The 17,860-nt window shown below is 51.6% G+C and overlaps 7 protein-coding genes across 7 annotated transcripts; 3 read left to right on the forward strand and 4 right to left on the reverse strand.

Moving 5' to 3' along the window:
• Positions 1–115: 115 nt before the first annotated feature.
• Positions 116–1,109, reverse strand: COCMIDRAFT_37860 (uncharacterized protein; the record flags this gene model as incomplete). Its single annotated transcript, XM_007691001.1, has 2 exons — positions 116–624; positions 845–1,109. 2 exons carry the CDS (start codon positions 1,107–1,109, stop codon positions 116–118), a joined length of 774 nt encoding a protein of 257 aa, XP_007689191.1.
• A 434-nt stretch (positions 1,110–1,543) lies between these two features.
• Positions 1,544–3,496, reverse strand: COCMIDRAFT_27371 (uncharacterized protein; the record flags this gene model as incomplete). The annotated part of the gene is made up of 2 exons (XM_007690991.1): positions 1,544–3,230; positions 3,288–3,496. 2 exons carry the CDS (start codon positions 3,494–3,496, stop codon positions 1,544–1,546), a joined length of 1,896 nt encoding a protein of 631 aa, XP_007689181.1.
• A 632-nt stretch (positions 3,497–4,128) lies between these two features.
• Positions 4,129–5,976, reverse strand: COCMIDRAFT_98615 (carbohydrate-binding module family 50 protein; the record flags this gene model as incomplete). The annotated part of the gene is made up of 1 exon (XM_007691018.1): positions 4,129–5,976. One exon carries the CDS (start codon positions 5,974–5,976, stop codon positions 4,129–4,131), a length of 1,848 nt encoding a protein of 615 aa, XP_007689208.1.
• Positions 5,977–6,687: 711 nt separating this feature from the next.
• COCMIDRAFT_98597 (uncharacterized protein) lies at positions 6,688–8,301 on the reverse strand (the record flags this gene model as incomplete). The annotated part of the gene is made up of 1 exon (XM_007691019.1): positions 6,688–8,301. The coding sequence occupies one exon, from the start codon at positions 8,299–8,301 to the stop codon at positions 6,688–6,690; it is 1,614 nt and encodes a 537-aa protein (XP_007689209.1).
• Positions 8,302–8,768: 467 nt separating this feature from the next.
• COCMIDRAFT_6384 (uncharacterized protein) lies at positions 8,769–9,409 on the forward strand (the record flags this gene model as incomplete). Its single annotated transcript, XM_007690987.1, has 2 exons — positions 8,769–8,954; positions 9,044–9,409. The coding sequence occupies 2 exons, from the start codon at positions 8,769–8,771 to the stop codon at positions 9,407–9,409; spliced, it is 552 nt and encodes a 183-aa protein (XP_007689177.1).
• Positions 9,410–9,916: 507 nt separating this feature from the next.
• COCMIDRAFT_98604 (uncharacterized protein) lies at positions 9,917–13,117 on the forward strand (the record flags this gene model as incomplete). Its single annotated transcript, XM_007691020.1, has 7 exons — positions 9,917–10,011; positions 10,062–10,162; positions 10,311–10,327; positions 10,387–10,511; positions 10,580–11,788; positions 11,836–12,999; positions 13,051–13,117. 7 exons carry the CDS (start codon positions 9,917–9,919, stop codon positions 13,115–13,117), a joined length of 2,778 nt encoding a protein of 925 aa, XP_007689210.1.
• A 1,019-nt stretch (positions 13,118–14,136) lies between these two features.
• COCMIDRAFT_98550 (uncharacterized protein) lies at positions 14,137–16,029 on the forward strand (the record flags this gene model as incomplete). Its single annotated transcript, XM_007691021.1, has 7 exons — positions 14,137–14,209; positions 14,268–14,409; positions 14,526–15,037; positions 15,086–15,132; positions 15,180–15,493; positions 15,543–15,900; positions 15,958–16,029. The coding sequence occupies 7 exons, from the start codon at positions 14,137–14,139 to the stop codon at positions 16,027–16,029; spliced, it is 1,518 nt and encodes a 505-aa protein (XP_007689211.1).
• Between the last annotated feature and the right edge of the window lie 1,831 nt (positions 16,030–17,860).

Genomic DNA, 17,860 nt, shown 5'->3' on the forward strand with positions numbered 1-17,860 from the left:
ATCAATCCATATATACCATGCAAATCAATTTAAACACCCCTTTCCCCCCTTCTCAAAAAAAAGAAAGAAAGAAAGACAACTGCTTAAACATTTTTTAATGATAATACCTAGAGAATTAGCAGCTCTGTCCCCCTCCTTGCTCCTTAATCAAGCCCTCAAAATTCTTCCTCTCATGCTCCATAATCGCCTCCACCTTCTTCGCACTCGCACTCGCCTTATCAAACCTATACCCCAACCACTCCTTCACCAGCCTCCTCGCCAGCTCAATCCCCACCACCCTCTCCCCCATACACAGCACCTGCGCATCATTACTCAGAATCGCGCGTTCGACCGAAAAGCTATCGTGAGCAGTCACAGCCCGGATGCCGGGGACTTTGTTTGCGGAAATGGCGACGCCGAGTCCCGTACCGCAGATTAAGAGGGCGCGGTCGGCTTGGCCGGAGGCAACGAGTTGGGCGGCCGAGACGGCGACGTGCGGGTAGGCGGTTTTGTCGGAGGAGGAAGGGACGCCGACGTCTGTGACACTGGCGACGCGAGAGTCGGATTCGAGGTCTTTGATTAGAGTGGTTTTGTAGCCGACGCCTGCGTCGTCGCAGCCTACGACTATGCGGAGGGGGGTTTGGTCTGCCATTTTTTCTCTCTCTCTCTCTCTCTCTTTCTTTTTTTCTCTTTAAACGTTGGATACGGGTGGATTGTGTTTTTTAGAGGTCGGAAGTGTCGTATTTCTTTTCCAGGGAACGGCGCTTGGATTTACTGACGATGTTTAGGTTGCTGGTTTCGTGGTCGGAAGATGAGTCGTCTTCGTCGTTGTTGCGTGTGACTCGGCCTTTTGATCGCGATGTACCGGAGCTGGTGGTCGAGTATGTTATTTCGCCTTCTTTTGATACGACTTTTTTCCCGTCGAGGACGTTTTCGACGGCTCGATTTACGGTTTTTTCAAAGGGCTTCGTTACGAAGCTTAGATCGGTGTGGCCGTGTGTAGGTCCTTTGGTCTCAAGGACTTTGATGCGCTCGTCACTGGGTTTACTGTGGTCTTCGACTCTTTGGTAGACGTGATCGGCGTCTGTGTCGAGATTGAGGGAGAAAAGCGCGCGTTTGGGTGGTGCCATTTTTCTTCTTCTTCACGGGCGGCTCGGGATGCGGGTTTTTATATAAGATGCGGGCTAGATGCAATGATGGGGTCTTGTCTTCTCTCCGGTTGAATGAGGGGTTAAACACACGCCACGGGGGCACCGTGGGTGATGCAACAGCCCAGCATGCGTGGAGGTGGGGGCGGAAATTCCGATTTGGGTATTCCGGCGGGGCGTTTCGCCGCGAGAAACGTCTGGTTTCTCGGCTGAGTGCCACCGAGAGCTGGGGTTAGATCTGGAGTTATCCCGAGGGTATTATGGTAGATGCTTGGTAGTAGTATCAAGAGCTCCACTGTTCTATCAGAGAGCATATGTGACAATTATCTCAAGATTATTCACTGAGATCCAAGGCCATGTTCATAGCGAGTTCAAGATTGAATTCATTTTTTACATACCCTTGTTCCTCTATCTCCTTACTTCTCCTTGCCAAACAAGTCCTTCTCAACCATCTGTCTACAAATTGGATGGTAAAAGTCCTTGTTCTCCTCGAACGTCTTGACCGCTAGATCGCGATTGGCCTCATTCAGCAGCCTGAACATGGGCCTCACAAACTTCATGCGACCAATTTGACCCAACAGCTCAGCAGATGGCTGATACGATTCCTCTGCCTTGGCCATGAGACCAATGCTCAAATATCGTGATGACACTTCGATGTTCTGAGTTGTCTTGTAGCCATAAGTTGCACCGAGCAAGTGGACGTTCTCGGCGGAGAATTTGCTTGCGAAGGACTGGAGACGCTCGAGGAACACGACGGATTGGTTGGATACCCAACCTTCGATATCTGACGCCTGGGGCTTAAAGTCGCTCGAAGATGAGACCAGTGCCTCCCACTTGTCCGCCAATTCGTAGCAGCTCTTAACCATAGTCTGATCAAAGTCTGGCTTGACCGGGTAGCCAGGCGCGTAGAACAGCTTGTCCCAGTCAAAGCTATCCAACTTTGCCTTGGACTCAGCATCCTTCTCGAAGAAGTTTATCAGGCAGCTCTTGAAGTCATAGCTGTCTACGCTCTTGAACTTGAATGTGTCAAAGTAGTGAGGGATAAACGAATCCCACTTGTCCTTTCCGAGCAGCAGCTCAAACTGGTACAGGGCATGGAACCCCTTTTCGTATGGAATAGAGGAGAATGCATCATCTGGATCCTGGCCCTTGAGGTCCAAGACCAGTTTGGTGTAGGGATGATCTTTGCCATAATTCTCAATGCTTTGCTCAAGCGCTTTCCAGCCAATGATAGCAGAGAAATGGCGGTGTGCTTCTCCGTGAAGGGCAGCAGCGATTCTGCGTTCCAAGTACGTAGTCCAACCTTCGTTCAACCAAAAGTGCTCCCAGCTGGCTGCGCTAACGAGATTGCCGGACCAAGAATGCGACAGCTCATGGGCAATGACATCAACATTCTGTTTGTCTCCCGAGATGATGGAAGGTGTGGCGTAGGTCCAGACGGGGTTTTCCATACCTCCATATGGGAAGGACGGGGGCAAAATGAGTACGTTGTATTGTCCCCACTGATAAGCAGGCGAAACAATGGACTCGAGAGCCTTCATGAAAGGCTCAATTTCTCCGTCAAGCTCATCCTTGCACTTGAGAAGCTCCTCAGGCCCAGTCCAGACAGTGCTACGCGGGCCGATGCTGGCGGATGCCAAATCACCACTTGCAACAGCAAAAAGATAGACAGTCATTGGAACCTTCTGCTCAAATGTATACTTCATAGTGCCACTCTCGCCATCCTTCTTGGGTGGCTGATAGTCGGTCGCGCCCGTTGGCAGACCCGAAGCAAGGACTGGCAGTGGTGAACGAAGTGCAAAGCTAAAGGTCGATTTGACGTCCGGAGTATCCTGGCAAGGAAACACTGATCGTGCGTGAATTGCCTGGCATTGCGAGAACATGTACGGGTGCTTCTTGTTTGATGTTTGAGCGGGCGTCATCCACTGCAGTGCCGTGCATTTGTCGGTAGTGGCAACCTTGATCTCAATATCAACCGTCTTGCCCTTTGGCACCTTAGACGGGAGAGTGATGGAGAGTGGGCTACCATATGGCTCTACACGGTCGCCAACGTTGAATTTGACGCTCTTGCCTTCAACCTCTACGACGGAGATATCCAGGTAGCTTGTTTTGTTAGTAATGCGTTCGACTAAATTGCTTTTTTCCAATGCTCAGACATACCTCGCATCTAGTACAACCTCTTTCACATCCTCATCCGTCAAACACTCCAACGTAAGCACTACACTACCGAACAGCCTCTTGCGCTCAAAATCAATGTCAAAATCCACGCTCGTATGTCTGGTCACAAAATTGTGATAATTGGACAAGGTGTTTGGGTCCCGTGGTGTGCGAATTTCACCACGCGGGTCCGAGCTGGATTCTGTTGCCATGACTGCGGCGACGAGGTGCTGTGTCGTTGCGAAGCGTGCTCTTTGGGTTTGCGATATCTGACGTGTGCTGGAAGTGGGATGAGGCTGTTGTCTTGCGGGGGCTGGACACAACAGCAGTGGCAGAGGCGATGTGCGAGTGAGGGCGGGACGACCAGCTGATAGAGTTCGGTATCGAGCAAGTCGGGGTGGAGTAACTTCATATGCCGATCGATGCCGCAGGGCAACAAGCGACCTGCCTAATGCACTTTTGACCAACATCTAGGATACCCACGTTTGCAGACTGATATTAGTGCTAGACGCGAGAGGCCGAGCACCAAAATGTGCACGTGCGGGTGTGTTTAGCGCATCTTGATCTTGTCCCGCTATGGATTCGGTGGAGGTGCACGGTGTTCGGCAATCCGACCAAAACCGTCATTATATTGAATTATACGCGGATGTACTTTTTACGCCTGTGCTTTTACAGCCAATCCAACTTGACTTGGAGGTAACGATAAGTACAGGAATGACAAGAGGGCTGTACAGAAATAATGCATTGCAAATACGCAGGACCACACCCAAATCCGCACTAAGCTATAAAACCATGCATGCAGCTATAAACTCCAACCCCAACTCCGAAGCTGCTTGATTGCCGCTTAGTCTTTCTTGTTTCCTTCGTTCTTTCGTGTCCTTTCTCTGAGCACGAGATTGATATCTGGTCTGGCAGATTGATACTGCTTCGCAGACCTTGACGCTGAGCGCTCGTTGGTCGAAGCGAGTGTCTCTTCAGCTCGTGACCTGCCTCTGTTGCGTTCTTCTTCTCCAATTTCGAAAGCATCGTCTTGCAATTCTATGAGGTCGCCCAGATCACCGCCGACAGCTCCAATTACGGGTACGGCAGACCGTTTGCCCTGTCCGGGGGTGCCTGGTTCGTTCAGAAGCTTTTGCGCTTGTGTACCGACCTTCCTCACCCAACCCTCTATTGCGCCACCTAACTCTTGGAAGTCAAGACCAGGACCGCCAAGTGGTGTGACAGCTCCGGAACCACCGTATTGACTCGGTGTTCCTGCACCCGCATCTAGCAAGCTCGGAGCCCATGGTGTAAAGTATTCTTGGCCGGGTGGTGGCGCCACATTCGGTAGGTACTGAGCAAACTTCTTGTTCAGGCCATCTTGCGCAGGTCCTGGGCTTCGTACGTTTCTACCCAGTGTACCTACACCACCGGGGCCTTGGAGAGCCCAGGCTTTGCCTGACGTACTTCTTTGTCGACTGTGCGCTGAGGCCGAGGAAAGATTACTTGATGCACGCGGTCTCACAGGTTGAGAAGGAGAGCTCGTAATGGGATTCGTCGACGTGGACGAGCGAGGTACATCGACAGATGGTCGAGGCGTAGACGCGTCTGAGTAAGCAAGAGACTTTCGCCGGGCTGGCGGAAAGAAACCTAACGCTCTACGTGGCATCCGGGCAATCTCTGTTGGTTGTCTATCGTTAGGTAGTAGTACCCAAGAGTCGTGCTTCCATGGCGGTTCTGGATCAGAAGAAGAGGTAGTAGTAGAAGAGTCCTGGTTCTTTTGTTTTGGTGAACTCCAACCATTGGGGAGGCCCTCTGTGTTCGCAGCCGAATTCTTGCTACTTGAGCTATCGGCATATTCCCCTAGCAGAAGATCTTCTACAGGAAGCGCATCTGGCCCTTGCACTGGTCGTCCCTTGACGCCACAAGCATCTACTGGAAGCATGACTTGCTTCTTGATCTGTATGCTGTCGTTTGGCCACATGCGATTCGCTTTGCGCAGTACCGCCTGCTCACAATTGTACTTAATGCTTAGCCCTGCCAGGGTGTCCTGTGGTCGGATATGGTGGATGTATACAAGCGCGTCTTGATCGTCGTTCTCAGCGGCAGCCGCGGAAGTACTTAGGTCCTCGTCTGAGTTTCTGCGCTTTATGCGGCCCACAGAGTCTGGTACTAAATGCTCGTTGGCAGTCAAGAGGTCCTTGCGCTTCAATGCCCTGACCATAGCCTCCCTCTCCTCATGTGTCCCGGCTCCCACATGCGAATCGGCGCCTGCAGGGCCCCAGTGCTTCGGCGGAGGTGCGCTCGTCGATGTGCGGCGTCCGTGACCGGATTTCCTCTTGCGGGTACCATCCGAGGGGTCGCTAGCCATGACGGTGGCTGCGATACCCTGAATAGCCGACCATGAGTTTCCTAGGAGCCCCGATAATGCTAGTGAGGGCGATTTCAGAGGTTGCGCTCCCGGGGAGCGCTGAAAGGAGGATAAAGGAGTGGAAGTTACGTTGAGACGAGAAGATGAGGCGGTTCCCGTTCGTGAAAGCGAACCGGGAGAGGCATTCCGCGAGGGTAGTCTCGAGGTACCCCTACTCGGGCCACTGTCGCTCCCGTCGGTCGCGTAAATGTCATCTTCGACCGAGATCAGCCTCTTGGTTCTTGGCCGCAGGGTCGAGCCGCTCTGGGAGGTGGATAGTGAAGAGCCATTGGAGGGGTTCATGGCATGCGGACGCCAGGCGGAGTGGGTAAGGGTGGTGCTGCATAGGCCAAATGATTGGAGTGGTCGGGAAGCCGCATGACATGAGGATTATGGGAACATTGCGCGGATGTCGAGAGCAAGAGCTGGGGGTGTTGTGAGTATGTGTGTGGGCGGAGGCCGGGGTGTCGTGAGTCTCGAATAGCTGGGGAAAGGAAGCGCTACGTAACGTAACCGGACTTGGACCCCTTCAATCAAGCACGGCCCTGCGCTGTGCCGCCCAACCGCCAGAGTTTGTGATGCCAAGTCACTAAGAAAAGACCTGCAATGCGCCCAAATGAAGTTGATACGTAAGTAATTGTGGCTTGCTGGGCCCCTCGTACCTCTAGGTCACTGTGGATTGCCGCGTGACGATAAGGACAGATAACGATCGGCTTGGTACCATGCCATATTCGGGCCATTTGAGTAGCGAACCTTCACTGTGCATTTGCCTCAAGGTAAAGAATCGAGAATTGACATGTTAAATCACTCATAGCTAGTGCTTATATATACTCGTCTCTATAGCAAAGTTATTGCCATCTGATGGCTTTGGATCACCTGACCACTTGAAAAGCAAACGCCATACACTACTAATACACCCTGCGCCGAACATACAAAGGCAATTCATCAATCGTCATACTGCAAAGAACACTGAAATAAGCAGACCGCTGCTTAGAGGACGTGTAAGTGTGCTGGTCATCGGAAAGGACTGGAACTGGTCGTTGGATCCACGTCTTCAAACTCCAGCTCAAAGGCATCAACCTCCTCAAACTTTTTTCTTATAGCAGCCAGCTTCTCGGAATGCTCAATCGCAGACACCTCAGTTGTCTCTGCTTCATTCTGGGCTCCAGTCTCATTCTCCTTGTCTGAAGAGATCCTGCGACTGTAAGTCCTACTGGAATTTTGTGCAGCTTTTGATGCTTTTGCTGGCCCAGCCTTCTTCCCCCGCGCCGTCTTCTTTGCTGCCTTTGGTGATGCCAGCTTTCCAGCGCCTTGCCGCTGGCGGATCCTTCGTTCGGGCATCTGCAACTCATCTTGGTCTGAGTCGGCTTGTGCAGCATCTTCGGAGGACTCGATATCAAACTCGTCACGATCACGTAAACGGTTGCGCCGACGAGGTAGCAGATCTTTCAGCTGTGCGGTCGAAATACTTTGATCTGCCTTCTTTTTGGACGCCCGCCTGGCTTTTGCAGGCGTTTCTGTCGCTTCGCCTTCGGACTCATCATCTATCACAGGTGTTTTGACTCGCTGTCCTCTACGGCGTGGTCGGGCATGTGTCGGTGATGGCGGGGGCTTTGACATTTCTCGTAATGGACTGCTTGACATGGGAGATGCCAACGTGTCACTCATAGGCTCCTGGTTCTCCTGGGTTTGCTCAACGACTTGTCTACGTGGTGTTGCGATTTCTGGTAAGCTGGGGGATTGAGATCTTTCCGGCTCTGTGTCACTTGCAGACTGTGGACTGGCCGGGGGCGACGATTGTGGTACTTGAACAACTGGCGACAATTTCCGCTTTCTGCCACGGGAACCAGAGCTAGAGACGTGGGTGCCACTATCATTCCTTGTCTCTTGTTGAGGCACATGCCTTCGCACATTGAGGGGCGTTGATTCGGCATGCGGGAGAAAATCATCAAAGTCGAGATTGTCAGTATTGTCCAGAGTATCATCGTCATTATCCTCGACGTCTGTCGTCTGCTGTACCATGCGCAGTAAACTTGGCTGTCGGGCTCTCCGCTTGAAGTTGGTCAAAGCTAGTATTGATCTTTCGTGTGCAGGTGTCGCGCCGACCTTGACAGCGGATGGTGGGCGTGTGCCGTGGGCTGGAGAGTTTGAGCCGAGTGATGAGAAAGTCAGATCGCCAAAGCCGCTGTCCTCTTCTGCATGTGGGCTTTCAGTCTGGATGTCATGTTGCGCAGGTGCAGTGACAGCAGGCGATGATTTCCCCGTAGACTTTCTAGCGCTACTCCTGCTTGTTCGCGCTCGCTTGGAAGTGCTGGACCCGGGCGTACGATTCTTGCTTGATGCTTCTAGGACTTGTTCTTCTTCCGCTGGCAACGCGCTAGTCATTGTGAACTCAGCTTCGTCATGAACCTCTGGTGTCTCCTCCCCCGGCATTTTCCTTCGTGATCGCGTTGATCTGGTCCTTGTAACAAGGCCATCGCTATCCTCGCTGAGGTTGTTGACTGGTTCGCTAATTTTCTTGGTTGGTGCTGGGATGGATTCCGCTTGCTGCTTGACCGCGGGGGCGGCCTTTGGCTTGCTCGGCTTCGCGACACGCGACGCGACTTTTGCTCTGGGCGGACGAGGCATTGTCGCAAGCGATCAGTATGACTTTTTGGTGGCAATGATTATCAGGCGCAGTCGAGAAAGGGTGTGGGAGGTCAGGTCAGAATGGGCGGCGACCGTGCGATAGCGATGGTGACGAGGGCGCGTCGAGGTCGTGACGCACTGAATTCACCATCTAGCGCGGAGCTAGACGCGCGAATGGTTGGGTCACGTGTACGCAACCTGTAGCAGAAGTTTGCAGGGTTGAGAAGTAGATTGACTCATGTTCTTATCTTGCAAATCAGCTGTGCGGATAAAAAAAGGAGGGTATTGCCTGCATTGGCAGGCTACAGCATTGAGGGCGCCCGGGGAAGGTGCGCTAGGGGAGCTCAAGGCAACGACGGTACAAGCATCATACATAACTTGGATGAGCTACCCACGACACACAGGCTGCAATCCACGATCCAACAGAACTATCACTTTGTGCAATTCAACATCAGCTTACTTCCACCATGACCACTCCGAAGCCTCTAGAGTACTCGGCTGATTTGCAGGAGTTTGCCATTTCTGCACCAGAGTACTTGAGCCAACATACCCAGCACGATGTTCTCGTCACCGGAGCAGTCGTGTTTGACAAGGATGGCAAGATTCTGCTGGTACAACGTGCAGCCGATGAGAAAGCGTTTCCCGATTTCTGGGTAAGTTTGCGGAGGATAAGTAGATGTTGCTTCTTTTGATTGGCACTGTCACATGCCAAGTGTGACGAGTGGAGATTAACAGAGAACAGGAGATTCCCGGGGGCAAGGTGGAAGATGACGACGAAACAATTCTACATGCTGCGGCACGAGAGCTGAAGGAGGAAACGGGACTTAGGGCGATCCGGGTGCTTCGAAAGGTGGCGCAGTTTACATTTGGGGATGAGAAGCCCGGTCGGCCGACGACAAGGTGGTTGAAGCTCATTTTCGAGATGGAGGTGGACCATGCTGACGCCGTCGTACTTGACCCGGTGGAGCATCAGCGGTTTGTGTTTGCTTCTGAGGAAGAGGTGGTCAATGACCGAGCAGGCGAGATGGTGTTCAAATACATCAACGCGACGAACAAGGCGGTCAAGCTCGAGGCATTCAAGGGCAGAGGGGCGGCCCAGCCGTCTTGATCGGTGTCAACTGTCATTTACTAGCGGATGTATGAATTTAGTATGTGATGCTTCACCCAGGGGCGGCAGCATGTGATGGCGGCCCCGTCGATAAGCGACGGGACATATGTGTAGGCGTAGGCAGGCAGGCATGTATGCATGGAGACAATGGCCTGCAGATGCATGCTTGGATGGTGCTGGGCGGGCGTACACGGCCAGATGGTGCAGCACAAGCGCAAGTGGGAGTGAGTGAAGGCGGCCAGGCATGTCTCCGACCTGAAACCCATTTGGCGCTTATGTAATTGGGTGGTGGATTAGGAGTAGGAGGACAGGCAACACCGTATGTAAAAAGCACAGTCGCGCGTGTGTGTGTGTGGCAGCTGCGATGATCGATGCTTTTGCCGCAGACTCCCGTGCACCCCAGCGCCCGCACTAGTCGCTACCTACCGCAGAAGACGACCAGACGGCGGGCGAATCACAACATCAACCCTCGACGACAACGCTGAGCGAGAACGAGACGGCGACGATATGGCGGCCGAGCACTCCTTCATGGCCTCCGCAGTTCCCGCAGTGCCCGCAGCGCCGCAGCCGCTCGCAGCCCAGCCCAGCAGTAATGAGTCTCCGTAGGTGCTGTCGCGCGCCCTTCGAGTACCGCATGCTCATGATTGTACAGGCCGTCCGCAACACCACAGTCGCAGGCTGCCGCTGCCGCTGCCTCTGCCGGCCCAGGACATCCCTCGTTCCGGCGACAACGCGCCAGCCGGGCGTGCGAAAGTGAGTCCAACACCTGTCTGCGCAATCCCCTGACGCGCGAGAGAAGATGCTGTCGAGGTCGGTGGGATAGTTGGGAGGGCCTGCACGAGCCTCGGCACCTCGGTCAACCACACAAGACACGACGATTGCTAACCACGACGCATCGCAGCATGCCACGCCAGGAAGGTGAGCACTTGGCCGCCACATCTGCCCCGCTGCCATCGCCGCTAACCTCATGACTGCAGGTACGATGCGACGCTGCCTCGCTCGGCATTCCCTGCACCAATTGCACCGCCTTTGGCATCGAGTGCCGCATTCCCCAGCCTAAGCGCAAGAAGACGCAGACGGCCCGCGCAAAAGACGCTGAAAGGTACAATGACCGCACCCCCGCAGCCATCTGCACACAATCCTGCCTGTACAAGTCTGACGCTACACCAGTGAGCGAGGAGACAGCGACGACCGCTCCCCAGCGAGCACCTCGGTCGAGCCGCGCGAGAGATCAACCGTATTCAATACCGAAGATGGCACCCCATCCACCACCGTTTCGTCTGCCTATGCCGCCCAGCAGGCCACCCATAATGGCACCTATGTGCAATTCATGAAACCAAAGTTTGCCAGGGCTCCGATCAAGGAAGCCGGCCGTGTGGCATATCTGGGCGAGTCTTCCAACCTGTCGCTACTTGTTCACGACCGCTACGGCACCACCGATGTCGTCCACTATCCCCTGCCTGAGAATGTGCGAGGTGCAAAAGCAAGAGTTAATGAGATGGACAATATGGAGATTGAGATACTACACCAGCGGGGCGCTTTCCTACTTCCCCCGCGCGCCCTGTGTGACGAACTTGTCGAGGCCTTTTTCAAATGGGTAGCACCCGTCGTTCCCGTTATCAACCGCAGCCGCTTCATGCGCCAATATCGCGATCCCAAGAACCCTCCCTCGCTTCTTCTATTGCAGGCCATACTTCTCGCAGGCTCACGTGTGTGCACAAACGCACAGCTCATGGACTCTAGCGGCTCGACAACGCCCGCCGCAATGACTTTTTACAAACGCGCCAAGGCCCTCTACGATGCCAATTTTGAAGACGATAGGGTTACCATTGTTCAGGCGCTCATTCTCATGGGTTGGTACTGGGAGGGACCTGAGGATGTGACCAAGAACGTCTTCTACTGGACAAGAGTGGCAATCGTAGTAGCTCAGGGCTCAGGCATGCACCGAAGCGTCGAAGGCTCGCAACTATCCCGATCCGACAAACGCCTATGGAAAAGAATTTGGTGGACATTGTACAGTCGCGACCGTTCAGTAGCTGTCGCACTAGGCAGACCAGTGGCCATCGATCCTGAAGATTCTGATGTAGAGATGGTTTCGGAAGACGACTTTATTGACGACGAGACGGACCACCTTGCAGAGTACCCACCAGATCCAGTGCATGTCCAGTTCTTCATCAACTATGTCAAACTGAGCGAGATTATGGGTCTGGTGCTGTCACAACAGTACTCGGTCGCGTCAAAACATCGCAGGTCGAATGCTATTGACCTCACTCACAGCGATATGGCTCTTGCCGATTGGCTACAACATTGTCCGCCCGAAGTGCAGTGGGACCGCAGCCGTCACCATTTCTGGGCTGCCTTGCTCCACTCTAACTACTAGTGAGTTTTCCTGCTTACACATAAATAACCTCGTCTAACAGCAGCAGCACTACTTTGTGTCTTCTGCACAGAGCACACATGCCGCCGGCAGGCTCACCAAAGGCCAATAATTTAGATGGTTTTGGTGAAGAGCATGCCTACCCTTCAAGAAACATTGCATACCAAGCAGCTGCCATGATTACTTCAATTATCGAAAACCTCCGAGCTCATGACGAGATACGGTATACACCGGCATTCATCGTCTACAGCTTGTTCTCGGCGCTCATCATGCATGTATATCAGATGAAATCCTCAAACAAGTCCATTGTCTCGGCGACGGAGCAGCGACTGCAGATTTGTCTAGATGCTCTCAAGGAGGTCTCAAAAGTCTGGCTTGTTGCAAAGATGGTCCATACCTTGTTCGAGTCCATTCTTGGCAACAAGCATCTTGAAGAGCGTTTGCAAAAAGCTGCGGGGAGGAACCATAAGAAAAACAAGGTCCCTTCTGCGCCGCCACCGATACCACCGCCACCACCGAAACCTGCCCAAGAATCGTCTAAACGCAAATTTGATGACATGGACTTGGGCTTCCCAGTCCCAAGCGGCCCTCCAGCGGCGCAAGTATCCTACGAGCGATCAAGACCACAGACCCCTGCAGTTACACCTTCTCGCGATTTGCAGCCTCAGCAACAGATGCCTCAGATGAGTACAGGATCACCGCAAATGAACCGGCAAAACCAAGACGCTTTCATGGGACCATCACGATCGGGAACACGCCCCACAACCCCATTCAACCCATCATATTCCTATCCTGGCACCCCGCCTGACCTCTTCCTCATTACTCGCGACACACCAAACATCAGCCAGGAGGTCTGGCAGAACTTCCAACCAGATCAATTATTCCCTGCTGATACTCAAGTCAACTTCCCACAAATGTCGCCCATGCAGAATCACAGTCTTGTAGATCCTGCGTTAAGCCAGCCCCAAAACATGTCTATTCCCCAGCATTCACAGCAGCAGGCCGCAGGCGGTCAGCAGTCGATGCCAACCGCACCGGCCAATGTAGGCATGTCCTCTGGGTACGAGAGCAACAACAATCAAGCTTGGCAACAACAGGTGGAGATGATGTCTCAAAACCAACAACAACACGGCGGACAGGACGATGCTTGGAGCAATAGTTCTGGAGGTAGACACAACCCCATTGTGCCCATGAGCCTGAATGTAGATGACTGGTATGTTGTCTTTCTGATATTACTTTTCACTCCACTAACGTTCTGAAACAGGTTCAACTTCTTTGGTATCAATGGCGAGACTGACATGTCACACCTATTTCAACAAGGTCCTTCATAACCTTTTAATTATATGCAGCATATTGTGCATTTTTGAGTCGGCGTAGTAGCTAGGTGCCATTTGGCAGGAGAAAGCATCTCAAGGCGTTTAACGAGTCCACATCCTATGGACGTGTTTGTTCCTAGTCTGAACTGTAAATGTAGCTAGGATAATCTGTATATCATATCAAAATAACCAATTCATAAGATTTGAGTTCATCTGGCGACGATCAGGTTCTTCATTTACATACGTCTCGTCTACGCACCGCCACTTGATGCGTTAAAGTATTGGCATCTAGTTGGTCATGCTCAGTATATCTCAGTAGGACTCGAATGCTATGATGATGTTGTGATCCGTGTTTTTTTGTTGACATGCTCGCCTAGGGAAGAGTGTATCGTCCCTGGTTAGGTTTGATACAATCTACTAACTCCATCTTGCTTAAATAAAATGGAAACAGTTCCTTAATTAATCAATAGAAACACACATCCTATAACAAACCTTCACTAATGTTTCCAAGCTTACAGGCCTCAGTGCTCGATACTTTGCGGTCGCGGCGGATGATCCACCGGTTGCCGCTCCCCGCATTTGGTGCTAGACCTGTTTTGGCCTAGCATACTTTGGCTTTCGGAACCTCCAACATCATGCACGCGAGACGGACCGGAACAACGTGAGCCAAACGCATCCACGCACACAGGAGTTGGCTAGCAATACTGGAATCAGGTTTGTGACAATTTCTTAGCGCACACTTTCTGTCGTCCCCCTCGCCTCACGTAGTCTGCAAAGCCCGAATTGGAGTCGCACCACGCCGCACGTCGCAATCGAGCTACCGTCATTGCGCCTTACGGCCTCACCCACGAAGCAGTTGCATCATCACCTGTCCCCTTCGTCGCTGCTATCACCTCACGCGCCTTTCAAAACCTCCTACCTCTAATACTCTCGACTGCGGCGCAACTCAAAGTCTAGTATTTTGATAACGCCATACTGACTACCCTTTCACTATAGATTAGAGTCTAAAACCGCGACAACGTACGTCTTTGGCGATGTTTCAAGCACAACAGAATCAGGGCCGCGGGGCTCCCCTAGGCGCGAACCGGTTACAAAACGGAAAGATGGGTGAGGATGCTCTTGAAAGGACAGATACACCAGTAGGCTGACCTCGGTTTGCGGGTAGGAGGCGGGTCTCAATGGGGATTTGGAGCCCCCATGGGCGCACCAGGACTATCAAACGCGCAAACAAGGACAAACAACGGCGCCATGTCGAGCTTTGCGCAAGCAATGGGTGGTTCACAGCCCCACACGCCGCTGAATCTCGAGTAAGCCTACCTTTACAACGACGAAGAAGACACAGAAGGCCTGTGGGGCAAGAGAAACATGAGATGTGGAATTTTGTGGAATATGAGAAGCATGATTTGGGTATTGACGATTACAGGGAGTTCCCCTCATTATCAGGTGCACCACAAACACAGCAAAATACGTCTGCGCAACAGATGTGGGCAAACCCGACGCTACGAACAACACAGCAGAATCAGCAAAACACGATAGGAAGGCCACAAGGACAAGGCCAACAGCAAGGTCAGGGACAGGCTGGGCAAGCTTCGAATCAGCAACATCAGAATCAGGGCCAGGACGATTCGTCGCAAAGCCAGTTTTCGGGAGCCGGCGATGACTACCGATTCGGCGGACAGGGGGGTGTCGGTCAACTCGGAGGCGTTCAGCCGCAGACGGGTAACATTGACGAGTTTCCACCGTTAGGTGGCGGTGGCGGCGACATTGCCCCAGATCGAAGAGCGGGGTTGATACAGAATGCTGCAGCATTTGGTACCAATGTGAATGCTTTCCCAGGGCTCGGACAAACACGGAATGGCCTTTCAAGTCCGACGGACAGCCAGCAAGATCGGGGCATCAATCCCACTGTGGGTGGAAGAGGGCTTCCCGGTGGAGGTAGGCAAATGCAAAATTGCATGCAAATCCAGTCACTCACGCAATCAGCATCGCGAACGCCATTCGAGAATATGCGAACCGGCAACCCTTCAGATGTATGTGCCTTGTGCAATGAATCTGGGCGCTAGCTAACAACATGAAGAGCAACCAACGGACAGCCCAGTCTGGTAACACGTTCTCCCTGGGTCACCAGATAGGAATGCGGGGCGGTAGTGACCTTGCTCCGGGCGCCCAACGGGCTCAGCAAGGCCAGTTCGAGCAAACATTTGGGGCTGATGCTATGGGCTCACCAAATGCTCAGAGTATGCCGCACAAGAAGCTATCCGAGATGACCGACTCAGAACGATATGGACTGCCCGGACTTTTGTCTATGATTCCAATGGAGAGTCCCGATTACTCCACCCTAGCCATGGGCCAAGATTTGACTGTTCTGGGCTTGGATTTGAGTCGACCTGAGTAAGTGCACTTTCTACGCATTGCATGTTCTCGCTAACAGTGCTTCTAGCAACTTGCCACTACATCCGACATTTGGTTCACCCTTTGTCGAATCAAACGTCAAGCCAGTAATACCGCCAGATTTCACCCTGCCAGCAGCGTACACAGTGACAAATGTGCCGCCACTCCATTCTAAGATGACGAGTTTCTCAGCAGAGACTCTCCTCGCCATCTTCTACCAGTACCCAAGAGACATCCTTCAGGAAATTGCCGCACAAGAACTATACAACCGCGACTGGCGATGGCATATCAAGCTCCAGCAGTGGATGATGAAGGACCCAGATCTCCCAGCGCCCATCCGTCTCTCACCAAAGGAAGAACGCGGCTGGTACCTCTTCTTTGACGTCAACAACTGGAGGAGAGAGAGGGTGCGTAAATCTCTTGTGTCTAATTTTGAAAATACCTATATCTGACATGAACAACAGAGAGAGTTCGAACTCAACTATGATCACCTCGATCAACGCCACGGCAGCCCTGCAATGACGGGACAGATGTAGGGAGCCTGTTGACGCTCAACGGGCAAACAACTGTATAGTTTATGATAGATGTAGCAAAAGGGGCATTGAGAGATGCTCTCGTGGAGGGGAGATTTTGTTAATTGCTGCATTGCGAAGAATGACAAGGTCCTGATGTGCATTATCGGGCTGTTCATGATTTGATTTTCGTTCTATCTTTCGTGTGCTTTGTGTGTGATGTGATGTGACGATTATGTCTGCAAGTGAACTATGCATGCACTCTTCTTTGGTTGGTTGGTTGGTTTCTCAAGTCCAAGTCATTACCATGAACACTGCTCAGAGCCTTTTTGTTTTTCCTTTTTTCTCTCCCCTACAGCAAAAAGCTTTTCACTGTATATATATATATCTACTCGAAACCACACCCGCACAGACCCCCCCAACATCCCTTCAAAGAAAAGAAATCTTACTCGCGCCATGGTGGGTACTGAAACTAGTCGACAAAAAAAAATCTCCCTCTCATTTGCCAACTGCTTTTCGAACATCTTGATTAGAAACATGAGTATCATATACGCCTCTCGCATACGCATACTTGAATTGTCTTTATCGATTTCAACAGAAGCGTGTCTCGTTTCCCAAGGGGAGAAACTTGCTTCATTGTCTATACTTGAACTTGAACAACAACAAAAAAAATCCCGTTCCCTTGTACCCACACTCATGGAAAGAGGATGCGTAATAATACCGACACAGCATCAACCCTTGTGCTTGGCCAACTTGTAGAATCAGCCATCTCGTTTTGTAATCTTTTTTTTTGGCGCGATGAATAGTGGGTAACAGATATATGTAATGTACATAGTATTTCACAGAGTATAAATCATCCAGCCAGCCAGCGTGTGGATCCTTTTCTTGTCTCATCTCAAAAAAAAAACGGCCATGTGCAACACCACGCGACTCTCTCCTTTTTTTTGGCGGGGAAGGAACATCTAAACATGCGATTTTATGAATGATTTTTGTATATCGAAATGCTACGGGTTATCTAAAAGGAACTCAGATACGTAGTTGGCTCTAGCCTCGGATTGTGCAGCAGTAGCAGTAGGCAGTAGCAGTGAATTAAACGAGAAGAGAATTTCAAGAGAGTTTCGTTGGTACTGAAGTTCTAAAGAAAAAAAAAACTCCTTTTTGTCGTCTCGGGATTTTGGAAAGAAGTTTGGTTTGTATGTATAATAAAATGGTTTTCGGATATCTAGGAGTTACTTTTGAGCTTTTGCAGAGGAGAGATGTGTAGTCTTTATGAATTACTTTGCTTGGGATATAATTCGAATCCTATACATGGTGAAGTTTTTCCGTCGGGATACGCGGACGCACGAAGCTAATGACATGCTGTACCGTCACACTGCCTGCTTTGCCTCTTCATCAAAGAGGGCGGGCGGGGTGCAGGCGTGTTTTTCAATGTACATTCATAACCTTGCCACAGCCCACTTCATCGATAGAAGGGGGGTCGCTGCTCTTTTCAATGGGGGCTTTTAGACCTAGCAAATTCCATGGCATAGACCCCCACATGTGGGCCGGCTGGAACGAAAGGGGGCAGAAGAGATAGCGTGGAGAAACCCAAACTACGTGCCGTAGCTCAAATAGTATAGGATACAAATGTAACGTACTTTAGTTATGAACACAGCGGCGGAAGCATTCAAGATGGAGGTTTGTGCGAAGGGAAAATGAGAAGCGAACTACATACTTGTTCTATTATTATTCCATTATAGTCCTGTATCAGCCGTTGGCTATGTAAGACTTTTGGCCAAAGGCCGTTCTATCTAACTAGTTACAATTTGGTACTTTGTGCTGTGTTGCGTGACTATGGTGCTTCGGCCTTTCTCTA

Source organism: Bipolaris oryzae (genome assembly GCF_000523455.1).
Source record: "Bipolaris oryzae ATCC 44560 unplaced genomic scaffold scaffold_89, whole genome shotgun sequence".
Taxonomy (NCBI): Eukaryota; Fungi; Ascomycota; class Dothideomycetes; order Pleosporales; family Pleosporaceae; genus Bipolaris; species Bipolaris oryzae.